This window comes from Giraffa tippelskirchi, chromosome 13 (assembly GCF_054371585.1).
Source record: "Giraffa tippelskirchi isolate mGirTip1 chromosome 13, T2T-mGirTip1v1.2.pri, whole genome shotgun sequence".
In the NCBI taxonomy this organism is placed as follows: Eukaryota; Metazoa; Chordata; class Mammalia; order Artiodactyla; family Giraffidae; genus Giraffa; species Giraffa tippelskirchi.
Genome location: NC_137287.1, coordinates 56,978,407 through 56,997,608, shown reverse-complemented (window position 1 = coordinate 56,997,608; position 19,202 = coordinate 56,978,407). Strand labels below are relative to the sequence as shown.

Sequence of the window (19,202 nt, the reverse complement as noted above, 5' to 3'; positions counted from 1 at the left end):
CCAATGCAGGAGACACGGGTCAATCCTTGGGTCAGGAAGATCCCCTGGAGAAGGGAATGGCTACCCACTCCCATATTCTTGCCTGAGAAATACCATGGATGGAGGAGCCTGGTGGGCTATACAGTCCATGCGGTTGCAAAGAGTTGAACACCACATAGCAACTGAACAACAACAAATGTCAACATTCACAAAAACAAAGAAGGGGGCCAGAATGTCCTGCACGTAGCTACATCCACACACATCCCCCAAAACACCATTAGGCATCTCCCCGGGCTGCAGGAATACAGAGATGCCCTGAGACATGTCCCCAGCGTTGCAGAGAGAGACGACAAAGAATTACATCAGAGACGTGCTCCACACCTCAGAAATGGATCCAAGCCACAGTGCACAGAAAGATGGACCTTTCTGATTACTGTTTTACCAAGTTTCAATTTCAGGTCCATGAGACCAAGAAACATCATATACCATGCTGCTGCTGCTAAGTCACGTCAGTTGTGTCCGACTCTGTGCGACCCCATAGACGGCAGCCCACCATGCTCCTCTGTCCCTGGGATTCTCCAGGCAAGAATACTGGAGTGGGTTGCCATTTCCTCCTCCAGTGCATGAAAGTGAAAAGTGAAAGTGAAGTCACTCAGTCATGTCCGACTCTTTGCGACCCCATGGACTGCAGCCTACCAGGCTCCTCCGTCCATGGCGTTTCCCAGGCAAGAGTACTGGAGTGGGGTGCCATTGCCTTCTCCGTCATATACCATAAGACAATGTAAACCAACACAGACGTCGGACTATGTATAGCACGAGTCCTTGTACATAAAATCCTCAAAAAGGAAAAATGGTGTCGAATAAATGGGATGAATACAAAGGTGTGACAGTCAGGAGAGACCCTGATAAACCTAAGGATGGTGGCTCCTCTGTCAGGAGAGAGGGGTGTGGACGAGGGAGTGGCTGCGTAGACTCAGGCTGCTTCCAAGCACTGCAGCTATTGTTTAGTTGCTCAGTCATGGCCAACTCTTTGCGACCCCATGGACTGTAGCCCACCAGGCTCCTCTGTCCATGGGATTCTCCAGGCAAGAACACTGGAGTGGGTTGCCATTTCCTTCTCCAGGGGATCTTTCCAACCCAGGGATCGAACCCTCATCTCCTGAATCTTTGTAAAAGCCTTATTCCTGATCTGGGAGATAGTCATCCTGACACCACTTTATAGTCATTTGTTAAAACTCTACATAAGTTTTAACTATTTTTGTGCTTGTTCTTCTCTACAATAAAAAAAAAATCTGAATTGGAAAAAAAAAAAGCAGTAAGTTGACAAAATTACAACCTTCCCAGGAACAAAGATTGAATATAAAATTGAATAAAATCAAAAGATGGAACCTTTCTAGAAAAATCAATCTAATGAATATATTAGAATGAATATAAATATATTCCTGATATAATATGTGCAGATCAATTTTTTGTTCATCCTGTCATGCTAAATGCCCAAAGGAGAGTTTTGCTTAAAGGAGCACTAACGTGGTCTCAGAGAAGGCAATGGCACCCCACTCCAGTACTCTTGCCTGGAAAATCCCATGGACGGAGGAGCCTGGTAGGCTGCAGTCCATGGGGTCGCTAGGAGTCGGACACGACTGAGCGACTTCACTTTCACTTTTCCCTTTCATGCACTGGAGAAGGAAATGGCAACCCACTCCAGTATTCTTGCCTGGAGAATCCCAGGGACGGCGGAGCCTGGTGGGCTTTCGTCTGTGGGGTCGCACAGAGTCGGACACAACTGAAGCGACTTAGCAGTAGCAACGTGGTCTCACCAAGGAAGTATGATAAGAGAGGAAAAAACATTTCTAAACACCTGTATAGTTTTTAAAGAAGTATGAGGAAAAACTTTTTTTCCTGAACTTTGAACGCTCAGGGAGGCAATCAGAGCTCCCCAAGGAAGCTGCCGCAGAACGTGTAGAACGCAACTTTCCCGAAGCTCAGCTAACAACTTCTCCAATGTCATTCATTCTCCACAAACACCTCACGTGGAAACAGGCCATGGGTGAGGTTATTAGTATTTTGGTTTCACTTTGGGCAGAGCATAGCACAGAGCTGTAAAAATCTGAATCTGAGAACATTTAGGTGGCCCACATGGTGACCTTCCTTGTGATATGGGCAGGTTACCTCCCTGACTCCTAGAAATCAATCTCACTTCCAGAAGAACAATCCAAGTCAAATTTTGTTGCAAGTATGATAACAATATTTTTGACTTACTGTATTCTTATCAATGTTTAGAAATGGAATTGAATTTAGAAATTGAATATAATTGGCCAGGCCTATGGCCCCCCATTGGAGTGCTTACAGGGTGGTTGATGAACTGCATGCATTAAATTCATATTTTCTGCTTTATGTGTCTTTTTTCAAATTGTGTTTAGATCTGTAACTGAATGACTATTGATGACTACTTTTATTTTAGATTTAAATGAGGCCCTAGAAGCAGCACAAACATTTTCTTCAAACCATTGAATTTGGCAGTAGTTAACACATTAAGGCCAATGAGAGTCTTCAGTTTTGTGTAGTTTTGCTTAAGATGGTTCCATTCTGGATAAGGAAGCTGTGGTACATATACACAATGGAATATTACTCAGCCATTAAAAAAATACATTTGAATCGGTTCTATTGAGATGGATGAAACTGGAGCCCATTATACAGAGTGAAGTAAGCCAGAAAGAAAAACACCAATACAGTATACTAATGCATATATATGGAATTTGAAAGATGGTAACGATAACCCTATATGCGAGACAGAATAAGAGACACAGATGCATAGAACAGTCTTATGGACTCTGAGGGAGAAGGTGAGGGTGGGACGTTCTGGGAGAATAGCATTGAAACATGTATATTATCATATGTGAAACAGAACACCATTCCATGTTCGATGCATGAGACAAGGGCTCAGGGCTGGGGCAATGGGATGACCCAGAGGGATGGGATGAGGAGGGAGGTGGGAGGGGGGTTCAGGATGGGGAACACATGTAAACCCATGGCTGATTCATGTCAATGTATGGCAAAAACCACTACAATATTGTAAAGTAATTAGCCCCCAACTAAAACAAATAAATTTATTTAAAAAAATAATAATAAAAAAATAAATGAATACATTATAATACAAAAAGAAAAAGATGGTTCCATTCTAAACATTTCACTAATCAAAAATAAGACCAAGCTAAAAAAAAAACTCCCCCCCAAAACTTCAAAAGGTTAACAAAATCTTGACTAGGTTCCAAGGATATAGTAGGAGATAATTGCTAAGGGTAAAATATATAAAATGATTCCATTCTGAAAACCCCACATCTTTATGTCTTGTGGCATCCATCCCTTTACAAAGAAATGCATTTTTTCATATATTGTCAACTCCGCTAGTTCCCAGAATTGTTAATGTAACTTGTTTGCTAAGCTTTTCAATATATTGTTCTAAATATAAACATTTCCAAGTATAAAGCTGTATCCATATGAAAAGCCACTGCGGTCTAAGATGAATAGAAAGGTGATGTGGAGAGAAGTGGAGAAAGAACTAGGACAGAAGGGGCTTCAGGAGTCAGTGAAATGCAAGTTAATACGCAGAATATCGTGGGAGCACGTACAAAGCGGTGCAGGCCTGACAATGGAGGAAAACTGACCTTGGGTCTAACGCACATCTGCCACTTTCCACAAAGTGTGTCCAGCTAACGTTGAACAAACAAATCCAAGTGTTTCCAACTGTCCTTCTAGAAACTAAGCTAAAAGCTGAGTGGTCTGGGATGAAAAAAGGTAACCAGTGGTTTGACTACCTCACATGTAAACTAAATGTTGTGTTTCCCCGATAGGAAGAAGAAAAGATTCAGCTGTCTGCCGGAATATCAGATTCCCAGTGTTACCTCCTGGCTGGCACTTGGGGATTAATAGTTTCTTTAGATATTTTAGGCCGCGACAAATGCAGGATTCTCAGAGTTTCCTAAGAGAATGACCGATGCTATTGTGGAGAGACGTTATTCAGAGCATTATCTGTTTCATTCTTCAGTTGCGACGACTATCTACTTCTAGACTTGGACTTCTAAAAGAAGACTGCTATGATCTGGAGAGATTGGCCATAAAACTATTTGTATTGAAAACTTAGCCCGCGTGCCTTTAGTGGACTTCATTCATTAGCATTCTCACCGGCCGGGTTTCCGTATCTCAGTGTTCATTTTATACTTTAATTTGGTTACCAGGGTCTTTGTCGAATCGTCCTATTCAAGGGAGAGCAAAGGCGGTTGAGGTGATACCGCAGAGTGAGGCACTATGTTTTATCTTTGTGAAAAGCCCGACAGGGCCAGAGTGCCCCGACGCTCTCTGATTTTCTGCAGGACGTTTGGAGGCGCAAATCATCTGGAGGGTAGAGCTCCTCACTGTGCTTTGGTGCAAACACCTTCAGAAGACAAACAGCTTGCCAGTCAGAGAAATGAGCTTCTTGACTCCTGTGGGGGAGGGGAAACACTCTCTGTGCCTTTGCATCACATTTTCTCAGTCCTGGGAGTTTTTCCAATGCTTGCTGCTCTGTGACCTTCTTCTCCCTCAAAAGTCAAAACCCACTCTCTTTCAACCCTCCTCTATTCTGGGTGGAAATGTAAACTGGCATAGCCACTGTGGAGAACAGTAGGGAGGTTCCTTAAAACACTAAAAATAGAGCCACCGTATGATACTGCAATCCCATTCCTGGGCACACATCTAGAGAAAAACATGATCCGAAAGGATACGTGCACCCCAGTGTTCAATACAGCACTGTTTACAATAGCCAAGACATGGAAGCAACCTAAATGTCCATCAGTAGATGAATGGATAAAGAAGATGTGGTGTGTATATATATATATATATATATATATATATATATGAAATGGAATACTACTTAGCCATTAAAAAGAATGAAATAATGTCATTTGCAGCAACATGCATGGACCTAGAGAGTGTCATACTGAGTCAAGTAAGTCAAACAGAGAGGGAGAAATATCATATGACATCCCTTATATATGGACTCTAAAAAGAAATGATACAAATGAACTTACAAAACAGAAAGAGACTCACAGACTTAGAGAATGAGCCTATGGTTGTGGAGGGTGGGGAGGGAAGAAGGGCCAGTTAGGGAGTTTGGGATGGACATGTACACACTGCTGTGTTGAAAGTGAATAACCAACAAGGACTTACTGTAAAGCACAGGGGACTCTGCTTAATGTTATGTGGCAGCCCGGATGGGAGGAAGCTTGGGGGAGAATGGATACATGTATATGTATGGCTGAGTCCGTTTGCTGTACACCTGAAGCTACCACAACATTGTTAATCAGCTCTGCCCCAATACAAAATAAAAAGTTTTTTTTAAAAAAGACCAAAAAAATGCCCTGAATTTTCCAGTCAAAAAAACCCCCCAAAACCCATTCTCTTTCTATTGCATGGGTCCCCTCAAGATTTTCTCCTGATTAAAACCATCATCTTCCCCAACATAACCATTCCTCCTCTTGTCCAACACAGGCTTTTCATGTCCCTATTTAGTTCAACTACATTAGGGTGAGTGAATTCATCTCCATCCTCTTCGTGACGTCTGTAAAACTCTTTTTCTTCAGTGCAACTTTATGTGGGGTGATTCAGCCCAGCTTTCTAACTCTGCTTCGGAACACCCGCGTTTTATTCTCTAATCCACATTTCCTTTTGCAGTTTCTTGGACCCCTTTTGGTTGGTGTACGGTTGGTGTACGGCTAGCCATCCGGTAGAGAGAGAGACCACCAGCCCATTTCACACAGGCCGCTGAACAGTCAGAAGACGGTAACAACTCCGAGTCTCTGGTGACCTGGACTGGATTCAGCTCACTGACCCAGAGGTGAAAGGCTCTGTATTCCATTACTAATCCCCCGAGCTCTTCGGCCCCCTGAAAATGATTCTTTGGTTTTATTATTGCAAAGGCCATTTATAAAATCATGAACTGGATTTAGGAAAGCAACCATGAAATAGCAAAAGACAACGAACTGATTGAAATTCCTTCAGTGTCCTGTGGGCTGAGGTCTCTCAGACAGCGGGACTGGGGGAAAGTTCTATATCGGCACCTGCGTTCTGATTTCAGTGGCGTGACCAGCTCACTTAGATGTGGCAAGGTCAGATCCACTGACCATGCCTTGAGGAACTAAATCCTAAGTAAAGAAAATGGAAAAGCAAACTATGAAATAGCCAATAATCCTTTATTTTGCACTTCCCCACCCTCATCCCTCTCCAAAAAGCACTAATGGGGTAGATTCTGTGCATGTGAAAATATTGTATAAAGTATTTAGGATGATCTCAAATTAATAGAACAAAACCACGTATCTCAACATAGATGCTTTCTTTGTAGGCACAGAAAAATGTTGGCTTCTAGAACAAGGAGGGCAATGAAATACTGCACTCGAGAGGGTGACACTGATCTGCAATTTAACATTCACGGCAGAAAACCTCATTTCTCTAACCACATAATATGTTTTAAAATATGATTAACTCATACACTAATATCAATTTACTTGGCATTTAAAAAAAATCACAATTTCTATTAATATATTTGCATTAGGTTCAAAGCCCATATTCTAGCATTCAAGATATCCATTACACTGGCCCAAGGTGGGATTATTTCAAAATCAAGTAAAAGTCCATATTTATTCCAAAGTTGCTAAAATATGCTAATAAAATTAAATTTGATGTTTTACATTAAAAATAAAATATTTGGTTTATCTCTCAGACATCTATTAACATATAATAAATAGTGGGCAGTATAGTAATATAATAAAGTTTTGTGATACCCTGAAATTTGATGAGTTTTCTTTAAAAAAAAATTGCATAATATACTTCATTTCAGCCTTAAACCACAATATCAATGAACAGATTTGCAGAAATAAAACAATATAAACACAAAATGCTACAGTATTTTTTTTTTTTTTTTTTTTTTACTTTCGGGGAATCTACATGTCCTTTGAAACAAAAGGAAGTCAAAGAAATTTACAGAAATAGAAGAGATAACAAAACAATTTCAAATCATAAGCCACAGATTTAAATTGCCTTGTTTTCCTTCCAACTGCTCAGGTCCTCCCCCCAGTGTTCTGCGAGGGTTCAGCTCAAGGTAGGTAACTTTGAACTTACTATGGCTCTTTTTTTTCCAGCCTTCTTTGCTTATGTACAGCAGTAATTACAGACGTGGCTGAAATTGCAGAGCGTTTCACAGAAAGCCAGAATTAAACACGATAAAAAAATTTTAAAAATAACTACTTCATAAATATTTATTATTTACATTAGGGGAGATCTCCTGGTGTGCAGAGTTGTCATACAAGCTGATGAGATGGGTAAGCCATGAGAAGACCACCAGCAGTTTGGAGGAAAGGGCAAAGTCGGGAAGACAGAGAGAGAGAACAAGTGAGACAGTCAACAAAAACAATTTGCACAAGACCCAATAGGACATGATAGAAACCTTTTTCTTAAAAAATATAAGGTATTTCACAAAAAGCCTGAACATTTTACATGTTAGTACTAAAAACAGGGGGTGGGGTGGGGGAAGCTTCATATATTTTTCATCACAAAAATATTTACTGACACTCCCCCTGGAGTTTTCTTTCATGTGATTATGATTATCTGACTACAGAGGGGAGGAGGCTGGAGACACATACAGCCGACCCACGTCACCCTCGGGCGCGGTCAGGGTGGGCCACACGCCATCTTCTCAGCTAACACCTTAAGGAAAAGGCCCTGGAGAGAACTGAGGAAAATGGAGAGGAAAGATTATAGTCTTTTTATTAATAATACTTGTCACTGGTAATAGGAAACGGAGGCAAGGCCCCCCCTGCATGAGTTTTTCTCCAGGGGTGACCACGTGGCCCTCGGCCGGGGGCCCTCGCAAAGTCCCTGGGGTGGGGGGCGTGTGTTCTGTCCTCAGTCCTGCGGGCTCATCGTCTGGGGCGATGCGGTGGGGGGTGGGCGGGGGCATGCCCCGCTCCAGGCATCAGTGCGCCCGGTGCTTCCGCTTCTTGTGCTTTTTATCCTTCTTCCTGTTGGAGCACTTGGGGCAGAACCACTGCATCTCTTCTGGGGGCGCAGCCATGATCCCCACGCAGGGCCTATACGGGAACCAAGTGAAAGGAGGCTTCAGACAAACAGGCTTCAGCGACACACATCTTCTTGTCCTACGTTTTTCAGGAATTTCACATCATTCAATAATCTGTTAGGTTTATGGGTTCGATCCCTGGGTTGGGAAGATCCCCTGGAAGAGGGAAAGGCTACCCGCTCCAGTATTCTGGCCTGGAGAATTCCATGGACTGTATAGTCCATGGGGTCACAAAGAGTTGGACATGACTGAGCAACTTTCACTTTCACGGTGCATTTACCAGACACCCAAGTCACCAGCTCTGGCGGCCGGATGCTGCTGCACTCCTGTTGGGTGTGTGGGTGATCACCTTACACGAGCCCCTTCCGCGGGCCCTGCTGGAGACATTAATTAGCTCATTCATCCTTTCAGCCAGAAATAGTCTAATTCTTCTGAGCCAGGGCTTTGTTTTTATCTCAGAGATATCGTATAGCACGTGGCTAAGTGGATTCCTATCTTTTCATATTTGATATTTTCAAGATAAAACAGCAAGACTGTTTGCATGCATTCTGATGCTGTTCCTTCAGTTTGGGGAAGGCACTGAAGAGCTGTGGAAACCACTCAAGCTGTCCCTTTACTTCTGCACTTTATGGCAATGTTTATGGGGTTCCCTCAGTGTCGCTGCAGCTGCTACAGAAAATGACTGACAAGAAAGGGAAGGGAACCAACCCCCTGTATCTCCTTTTCCTTTTCTAAAGAATACGTGAGCTAAGTGACACATTCAGAATTTAGGCTGAAGAGCCACAGTCTAAAGACTAATTTTTGCAAACAATACGAACACCATTCTCTTGGCACAGGGATTCTGCTCCAGATGCTCCTCCTGGGAGACGAGCTGCCCTGGGCAAAGAGCCTGCACAGGCCGGGGCCATGCGTGTCCTGAGCCTCTCCCCAGGTGCCCCACAGGGGACTCACCAGTGGTACCAGTCGTCACATTCGTCACAGCCTATCATGGGGCTCCCATCGTCGGGCTTGTTGCAGCCAGGACAGATCCAGATCTGGTTTCCCCACTCGTCTCGGATCTGGGGTGGGGTTCGGGGGGTGGGGAATGAAACCAGAGAGGCATTGAGAAAAAAGAAATCCCAAAAAGGGCATGATAAGGATTACTACATACTGTGGAGCTAATAAACTGACAGACTAAATGAAGAGACAGAAAAACCCAGGAGCTAACAATTTATTAAAGCTGTGATCATGGTCCTCACTATCCTGGAATCATATGGAAAAAAAAAATGCTACTAAGAGTTCAATGATAAGACCTTTCTTCTACTTTTTTTTTTGCCACGTTGCATGGCTTGCAAGAACTTAGTTCCCTGACCAGGGATTGATCCTGGGCCCTGGCAATGAAAGTGCTGAGTCTTAATCACTAGGCCATCAGGGAACTCCCAAGACATTTCTAAATGACTATTTTAAACTGTCTTTTGAAAGTCATAAAAACAAAACATTTGATAATCATTTCTGTGAGCAATGTGACCTACAGTCACCTTTATCTAAAAAAATACTGAAACACAGAGGTTCTGAATGACTAGTAATGCCTGATACTTCTGAAAGCCACCTAGCTCAACTCTGTGTTGTTCCCTTCATGGCATTCACAGGTCTGGAATTAATAAATACGGCCTATGTGCATATATCGCCTTATTACTTATTAGCCAAACCCTCCTCCTGAACTGGCTGATAAGATCAAGGATATAAAAGAGTTGTTACTAAGTAACTTTCCATTCCCTTTATGACATTTTCAGCAAAGTACAATCAACTAAAGGGCAAGTGAAATAAGGGACGCAGGAGGCCAAAGAGCCACGCGTTTTCATGTTATTTTGCAACAAACATGCTGCGCTCTGGACTTAACTTAGCAGTTCTAAATAAGAAGCATTCCCAACTGAACCACCTCCTCAAATTCCACATGAACAAGACCAATCTGGAAGAGACAATTCTATGACAGGCTTTGAAAGCCAGCAATAACTAAGAGTTAATTTTTTAAAGCTTTGCTGATCATATAGCATATAATTTCATTCAGTTGATTTTGCAAGCTGTAGTCTCTCCTGGTATGTTCAGATACAACACTGACTGGATGTGCAGGAGAGAAATGGTTTTTTGTGTGTGTGTGATGGGTGTATCGGGAGCAGAGACGGTTCACTCTAACTCATGGAATTCTATTTTAAGGTCTGCCACTCTGGAAAGTCTCTGCAAGAGCAGACAAGGCTGTGAAGGCTTCCTGGACAAATCTGTGGGCAGCCACATCCCTGACTCGGTCCTAGTCTCCAGTTTTAAGCAGAGAGACCACCAGTCGGCCTGTGCCAGCTGTCTGGGGTGAAGGCCAGCCCAGTACCCTGTGCCCTGAAGCTGCCATGCATGCCCAGTCCTGCTGCTGATTCTTGAAATTAGGAGGCCGTGACCCTGCGACATGAGAAATCTATAGCGCCCAGCCCTTCGCAGTTTACTAGGCTCTTTTGAAAACACCTTTCTTGGTTTCATCCTCCTAAAACAATGCTTGGGTAGGTTAGAAATGGGGAGCCTGGAGCTGAAGGAATGTCAGTGACAGTTCCAGTGTCATAGATCGGGCAGCAACAAAATATGTTCTGGACCTCAGCCAGTGAGATACTATAATTAGTGTTCCTGCTCAGAAAGAGCGGCTGGCCCATGAGACGTGTACACATCACGCTAATTATTCTCTGAAGTGAATCACTGCTTGATCAAGAAAGTCAATGAGGAGTTTGACTGTCACTATTCACCTCTCTATTTATACAATGATTGTGCTGTATATATGTTTATGTGTGTGTGTGTATATATATATAGTCATATTCCAAAACAGTGATGAGTAACAAAAACAATGCTCTGACATTATTTATGGAGACTAACTATGCAAACATCCTAACACAATACTTTTCAGCCAAAAGCTTGAAAATGCAATGAACATGCCTTTCCAGTCCTGAAGAATTGCTTCTGAACTTCAATGATGATACATCTGACACTGCTTTTTTAATTGGAAACATTTTCATGAGCAAAGAGTGAGCTCTTAAGTGACTTTTTCTTAAATACTCCCCCAAACAGAAAGCAGCTCACCACGTAAGTGCTGACCGTCTCCGTGACCACACTGCGGACGGGGGCTTTGGAGCTGGCGGCTCCCGAAGCAGCAGGGGCCGGGGCGGGCATCCCGGCGAGGGGTGCGCTGGCAGGGGCCAGGAGGGGCAAAGGCACCGGGGCAGGGGTGACGTGCATGGGGGCCGGGGTGGGGGCTGGGGCGGGTGGCGGCGTCTTGGGTCTGTTCAGAGAAGGCGCTGGCTTAGCCTCGGGGGCTGGGACCACTTTGCTGATGACACTGTCAACAAAAGAACAGGAAGAATCAAAACACACAGTTAAGGCAAGCCAGGTAGCTACAAACACGATGGCACAATCACTTGGTTCTTCTAGCAGCGAAAGACTTCTTGGAGAGTGCAGACAGAGGCAGAGCTCAGGCTGCAAGGCTCTTGCCCAGGCTGCTTCTCCACAATCAGGACAGGGAGAGAGGCTGGGCAGCGGGAAACAGACAGGGGCTCCAATCTGATTACTGCTGTGGCTTCCGCTAATACCTTTATCACGTCATGTCACATAATTATCATTTCTTTTTACTGAAGAGGACAGTTTGGATCTAGTGTCTCCCTTACCTTCAAGGCTTGTGAATGGTACACATGAAAATGGTTTAGCATTAGCAGTGAAGCCAACGGATGTAAACAGACTGCTGACCAGTTTATGGGGCAGCACCTGAGGTCTCAGAAATACCTACCTGAGCAAATCTGCTTATTTTCCAATTTAGAGAAATGGCACTTTCATGAAAATAACTCATAATAAAGATAATCCTTCCAAATGCTTATTCCTCCAATTCAACTGAATTACTCTAGTTCAATTAATTACTCCTTTAAATATGGTATGTATTGATATATATATATTTCTCATTCAAATTTTCTGAGTAGCAAAAGAAAAAACACTAAAGTGGGTACTCAGTGTTGATGAGACAAAATATGTACTAGTGTTTTGCTTCTAGGAGATCAGACTGGTATTCAGTTCAGTTCAGTCGCTCAGTTGTGTCCAACTCTTTGTGATCCCATGGACTGCAGCACGCCAGGCCTCCCTGTCCATCACCAACTCCTGGAGTTTACTCAAACTCATGTCCATTGAGTTGGTGATGCCATCCAACCATCTCATCTTCTGTTGTCCCCTTCTCCTCTCGCTTTCAATCTTTCCCAGCATTAGGGTCTTTTCAAATGAGTCAGTTCTTCGCATTAGGTGGCCAAAGTACTGGAGTTTCAGCTTCAGCATCAGTCCTTCCAATGAATATTCAGGACTGATTTCCTTTAGGATGGATTGGTTGGATCTCCTTGAAGTCCAAGGGACTCTCAACAGCCTTCTCCAACACCACAGTTCAAAAGCATCAATTCTTCGGCACTCAGCTTTCTTGATAGTCCAACTCTCACATCCATACATGACTACTGGAAAAACCATAGCTTTGACTAGACAGACCTTTGTTGGCAAAGTAATGTCTCTGCTTTTTAATATGCACTCTAGGTTGGTCATAACCTTCTTCCAAGAAGCAAGAGTCTTTTAATTTCATGGCTGCAGTCACCATCTGCAGTGATTTTGGAGCCCAAGAAAATAAAATGTCTCACTTTTTCCACTGTTTCCCCATCTATTTGCCATGAACTGATGGGACCAGATGCTATGATCTTAGTTTTCTGAATATTGAGTTTTAAGTCAACTTTTTCACTCTCCTCTTTCACTTTCATCAAGAGGTTCTTTAGTTCTTCTTTGCTTTCTGCCATAAGGGTGGTGTCATCTGCATATCTGAGGTTATTGATATTTCTCCTGGCAATCTTGATTCCAGCTTGTGCTTCTTCCAGCCCAGTGTTTCTCATGATGTACTCTGCATATCAGTTAAATAAGGAGGGTGACAATATACAGCCTTGATGTATTCCTTTCCCTATTTGGAATCAGTCTGTTGCTTCATGTCCAGTTCTAACTGTTGCTTCCTGATCCGCATACAGACTGGTGTTATGTAGGCTCTAAAGGGACTTGCCTTTCCCAACTCTTTTGAAATCCACAAGAAAACTGACAAGGATTTGAAAGCTATTGTTGATTTCAGCTGCTCTGTTACTTTTGAGGTAACTGGAGGTAGAGTTTTAAAAACAATTCTTTTATTATTGCTTTAATTTTGAACACTATCAAAAAAATAGATAACGGTATCACATGATATAATTTCTCCTCAGTTGTAAGACAAACTGTCATCCCTCAACCTAATTTGATCATCATAAAAATAATTTTGGGTTCCCACTGGTCTTCACCGTGAACCTTTGTTGTTTCCTACTTTCAGACATAGCCTTCTCTGTTCTTCCCGCCCCTGTAACTCTACCAGGAGGAGTTTAAAGATGCTCACTAGTCAGCAATTGTGTGCAAACACTGTGAGGCCGGCCATCAGAATCATCCAAGTCCGAATGACAGGCTACTCACTGCTCGAAGTTCACAAGTTCCCTCACAATGGCTCACTTACTCGCCCTTAGAAGCCAAGACCCATTTTTAAATGGCAACAAAATGATGCAATAGGTAAAAACTACTGTAAGTGCCTCTGTGAATTTTACATCAATTTTTCAACAGGGAAGTTGTTCGATGTTTTGGAGAAAACTCACTTTGATAAAGCTACAATTTGCTTCTCTTCTTCAGATTTAAATCTCTGATCAATCTTAGCAATTCTGTGCATCTTTTGAGACACACATGAAACAGATTCCCATGGTGTACTGTAAACTAACCCCTCCTTACCAAAAAGAGACCACTGAGCTTTCACTGTGTATTAGTGTAGTTGTCGTACTAGCATTGTTGCATCAGTGGTTATAAGACATCACAGTTTTGCTTTCTTACTTTTCTTTTAAAAGTCCCAGAAATACTAGGCCCAAGAGTGGCAGGCTGCCTCCAGCGGCCCCTCCCGCCCTGGGGTAGTCTCCTCGCAGCCTGGGTGGGCTCTGACTTGGGGGGCTGCTAGCTAGGTCATGAGAGACACTGCAGCTTCTGCCTTGCTCTCTTTCGGATCAAGAGCTCTGGGGAAGCCAGAGGCTAAGTCATGAGGATGCTGAATCTGCCTGAGGAAGAGGCCTGCATGACCAGCCAGTGGGGCCTCCTGCCCACAGCCACGTGTGAGCCCACAGGCCATTCTCCAGCCCTGGGGAGGCCTTCCAGTGACCGAGGCCCAGGGCAGTGGCTTGATAGAGCCTGGAGTCAAAACCACCCCAAATTCATGACCCATGGGAAACTGGGAAGTAATACTTGTTTATGGCTTTAGCTGTTAAGTTTTGGGGTCATTAGTTATGTGGAAATAGAAAATTAATATACCAAGTATTTAATTAGTATTTAATTAATCTCAATTAGGAACAAAAATAAATACCTAGAATTTAGGAGAAATTATATTTGAGAGCATCAGGACTTAAAACAAAGAACTGTAACACAGTCATTTTCATATTTCACATGTGATCAAAAGGAACAAACACCCAAAGACAATTATGAGAATTGGTGTTATGTTGATTCTTCAAATCAGTCATTCTTCTTCTTCTTCTTCTTGATCCTTACAGCTCAACTCTGAGTGCTCATATAATTAGCACATAACTGCAAATGGAGTTAATTCCTCAAGCTCATGGCTTGCCTCTTGAATATTTACATCATCTTATATTGTCATAGCCCAAGTACATACCAAGTGGCAAACATTTTATCTTTTAATTCAGGCATGACCTATTTGAAAAATGAAACAGATTGCATGAAGTAATTAGAGGAAAATATAGCCACTGTAGAGTGTTCCTTTCCAAAGGAGATCCCCAAGTGATTAGACTTCTATTGTCAGATGTTCAAAATGTGTAAAATGGCCTAGAAGGACAAGAGTGCTTAGATAAATAAAAATGTATATTTCTTCACAGTATTTTCAGAGTATTTCAGATAGACAAAAAGATAATTTAAAAAAGAAACAAAAATGGTAAGGTGTAGGGCCATGAGGATAAAAGCGGAGGGATAGGATGGAAAGCAAGATTTCTCTGAATACATCTTATTATACAGTCTCAACTTTGGAGGCAAGGAAATGTCTTACATATTCAGAAACTTTAAGTTATAAAACTGCCTACAAGTAAAAAATAACAGAAAAGAATGAACCTCAATGTATATCTTGTTGGTGACACAACCAGTCACACACACACACACACACACACACACACAGTGACTTCAGGACAGCACTTGAGACTCTCCTCAAATTCAGCTCCACCCAAGTCTTTTCTGATCCCTCTGGGCTGGAAGTAATCAACTTGAACATCTGGCTCAGTTGAGATGTACCTCTTTATAGACTTTCACACTTTCTACCTTCTGTTATGATTGTTTATATCTATGTTCCTAAGAGAAGACACAACATCTGATCCAAATTTGCCACTTGTACAAGTGTATTTCTGACAGTTTTACTATGTAGATAATCAAAATTAGTATTTCTCATATGCAAAATAACTTTTAAAACATGTAAGACCATGAAGGTGTTGTCCAGGACAAGGCCAGGGTTCTTTTGGAAAAAACCAAATTCCCCGGAGTCAGAATTTGTAAAAGACTTTGTGATGTTAGAAAAGCTTCTGCTTCTCTCCAGCAAAGAAAGGGTGCCTTCAATAAGAAAAAGCCAAACCAAATGAAACTCAACAGTCGGCACTGATAAAACCTCACTTTTAATACTTTCTGGGCCTGGAGCGTACAGAGGAGGATGAGATGCTTTTACATGAAAGTATGCAAGTTAACCATAAAAGATGAGCAAGCACTCATTCGTTCGTTCATTCATTCATTGTAGAGTTAAATAATATCCCAGTTATATGAAAACATAAAAAGCAGGAAGACGATATTCAGTGAACTAGAAAAATGAACAAGATTCTGACTAAGATCTGTGTCTCACTGTAGTGTTGTAATATTCAGTGATGACTGAGGGTTGTGCTTGGAAAACCCAACACTACTACTTTAAAATATATTAAAATATTATGATAATAGCTGTTGTGTCTTTATCCAAAATGATTATGCTTTACATGAACTTTTACCTTCCTCTGTAAATAGCATGGAAAAAATACATATTTATAGCCTGTGCTACATATGTAAGATGTATGTTGTTGTTGCTGTGGGTTTAGTCGCTAAGTCATGTCTCTTTTGTGACTCCATGGATGGTAGCCCACCAGGCTCCTCTGTCCATGGGACTATCCTGGTAAGAATACTAGAGTGGCTTGCCATTTCCTCCTCCAGGGGATCATCCTGACCCAGGGATCAAACCCACATCTCTTGCTTGGCCGGCAGATTCTTTACCCTGAGCCAGCAGCAAAGCCCAGAGAGAGAAATACACACATATATATGTACTTCCACCTTTGTGGGCTAAAGAAGCAGAAGTAACTGATTAAAATTCTAAGCACACGTTTGAAATGTCCCTGGTCCTCCCACTTGGGTTTTCTAGCAGGTAACTGGGCAGACTAGGCTGCATCTTGGGGAGAAATCTGAGCTGGAAGGAAAGATTTGGGAATCATCATCGCCTAACTTTGAAAAGAACGAAAAAGAAAATTTAGGGAGAAAGAACAGAGTGGTGGATCAAGGGCAAGAAGAGAAAGTAATCCAAGAAAAACAGAAGCAATGATGGGGAAAGAGAGCATCGTGTCATGAAAAACAAGGACTAGAGGTTTTCAAAAAGGGCTTGGGAGGAAGAATGTATTGAACAGGAAGATGTAAGAACAGGAAGGATGAAGTCTCAGGACTGCGGCATTGTCTCGGGATGTATTTAATCATCTTAATGAGAAGCTTCAGGAAAGTTTCCAGAGCAGAAACTAGGATGTGGTGAGTTTAGGAATAAAATTGGGGGGGGGGGGGTAGGGAATTGGAAGAAAGTCCATATAAGAAATATGTTTTGAAAAGTGAAAATGAGAAGAGGCATCTACGTGACCTTTCCCTCACCTGGAGGGGAGGCTGGTGGGCGTGTGTGTTTGAGGGTTAGGATGCCAGAACCCAAGGGAAGACAGGAGAAGGGAAGAGAAGAAGATACAGAAGGGAGGAGGTAACAAAGGAGGTTGGGGGGGGGGAGGGCAGGGCCAGGAAAGGTGGGGATGGAGAAGGAACGGATCCTGAAGGTCAGGAGGGATCCTGGGCTCCTTCCTGGACCAGGCTGAAGGCCAAGCCGTGGGGACAGGTGCAGCTCTGGAACCCGGAAGAGTGAATCCAAACAGGGGTGATGCGGCCAGTCAGTCCCCACAGCGACGAGTCCCTGAACCCAACCCGTGTGGGTTCTCTGTCACAGAGGTCGGGCAGGGACACAAGTGTTCATCTCACAAGGAGGCCGCAGTGGGGACAGAGAGGAAGAAACATTACACTGTGCCTCTAAAGTCCCTACGGAAATATTTTAATATTGAAGTGAAAGTGTCAGTCGCTCAGCTGTGTTCGACTCTTTCCAGCTCCATGGACTGTAGCCTGCCAGGTTCCTCTGTCCATGGGATTCTCCAGGCAAGAATTGTGGAGTGGGTTGCCATTCCCTTCTCCAGGGGGATTTTCCCAACCCAGGGATCAAACCCACATCAAAACTCTCCTGCATGGCAGGTAGATTTTTTTACCATCTGAGCCAGCCCTATGAAATGACAGGAAGGATAGGATGCAAAGGATTTAAATTTTCTGTGTTGTTGTCAGTAATAATAAGAATGTTCTCATCAGGAGGTATACATTCTCTTTAAACACTAGAAGTGCAAGTAGTTTGATCTTTAGGGGAAATTATAGGTAAGACAGTATCCAAAAGGTTACCATGATATAGCTAAATTACCTCTGCCTGTCACAGGTTAAAGAACATTTAAATTCTGGAAGTTCACATCAGCTTTTTCTAGATAACAAATCTTAAGTACCTTCCTATATTCACTCAATTAGTGATCCTGGGCCTTGATAACACGGGGCAGGGAGGAACTTTCCAACTATCATTCAAATCATATCTAAAAAGGTGGTCATAAATATTTTAAAACCTAAGTGAACTAAGTAAGACCTAGACCCATTAAGGATAAGATCTTTTACAACAAATTAAATAAAACAATTTATTGAAGTCTGGACGCAAGATAAGCTAGATTTACTAGCTGACCTTTTATTCATTTAAAGAACAAAATTAGCTCTAATTGCATTAGAATGGAATCCAGTAAATTTTCCCCAGTCTTCTAATGTGGCATCCGTGTAAGGACCGCTGTAATTGTTTACAAGTAAGATGGAACTGCTTTGATTATAATCTTTCCACTTGTTTTACTGGGTAGTAAAAACATTTCCCAAAACCTGAAGCCAGTTTTTCTGACAGTATACTATTTTTTTTTTCTCTTGGATACACTGTATCTCTGGTGATGGTCCACAAACTACCATGCATCAGGGGAAGAAATCAAACTTGGGGATTTCATCTAAACTTTAGCTGGGTAAAAATGAAAGACTGCTATAAGAAGGTCAAGATCTTCCCAGTCTGGAAAATATCAGTAAAGGGCTGAAGACCTGAGTAGGAAAAATGTTAACGACCTGCTTCCTCTTGGAATTATAACTGAGATATATGGGTTTGGGTCTGTTGAATTTATCAATTTAAGTACAAAAAGTAGCAAGAATAATGGATACCACCCACAATTTGTGTTCTCATTGTTCAGCTGCTAGGAAATTTCATTTGTCACAGTACCATATTTCACTAGCATTAAAAATAAGTTATTTGCCATAGATTTTAAACACAGTCATTCTTAAGATTTTTATTCTTATTTATTAATTTTTTGGGGGGTCACTGTTCTTGTTAGATAGCTTCTCATTCAGGCAAAATACCTATGTAATGTTTCAGTGTCAGTGGCAAGTTAACCAGGGCAAAACAAAGAACACTATCATCACTTTTCAATCTTTTTTTTTTTTTTTAATCAAAGCAGACAGTTTTACTGCAAGGGAAACAAATTAAAAGTAGAAGAACAAAAGGCCTTCCAAGTCTGACAGGAGGATGGTCTGAAATGTTCTTGAACTTTATTTCTAAAGGATCATCTTTTTTTTTTTTTTAAACAACAAGCTCCCTTGCTCTGCCTCTTCAGCATGC

General features: G+C 42.2%; 1 protein-coding gene across 6 annotated transcripts in view; it reads right to left on the bottom strand.

The window, feature by feature from the left end:
- Positions 1-6,187: 6,187 nt before the first annotated feature.
- The window catches only part of TAF3 (TATA-box binding protein associated factor 3), a 118,654-nt gene continuing 105,639 nt past the window's right edge, over positions 6,188-19,202 (bottom strand). For all 6 annotated transcript variants that reach the window (XM_081557234.1, XM_081557229.1, XM_081557230.1 and 3 more), the window contains exons 5-7: positions 11,180-11,435; positions 9,038-9,144; positions 6,188-8,099 (exon numbers count right to left, since the gene is read on the bottom strand). In XM_081557234.1, coding sequence (XP_081413360.1) covers positions 7,985-8,099; positions 9,038-9,144; positions 11,180-11,435 — 478 coding nt within the window. In that variant the 3' untranslated portion in view covers positions 6,188-7,984. The remainder of the gene's footprint in view (positions 8,100-9,037; positions 9,145-11,179; positions 11,436-19,202) is intronic.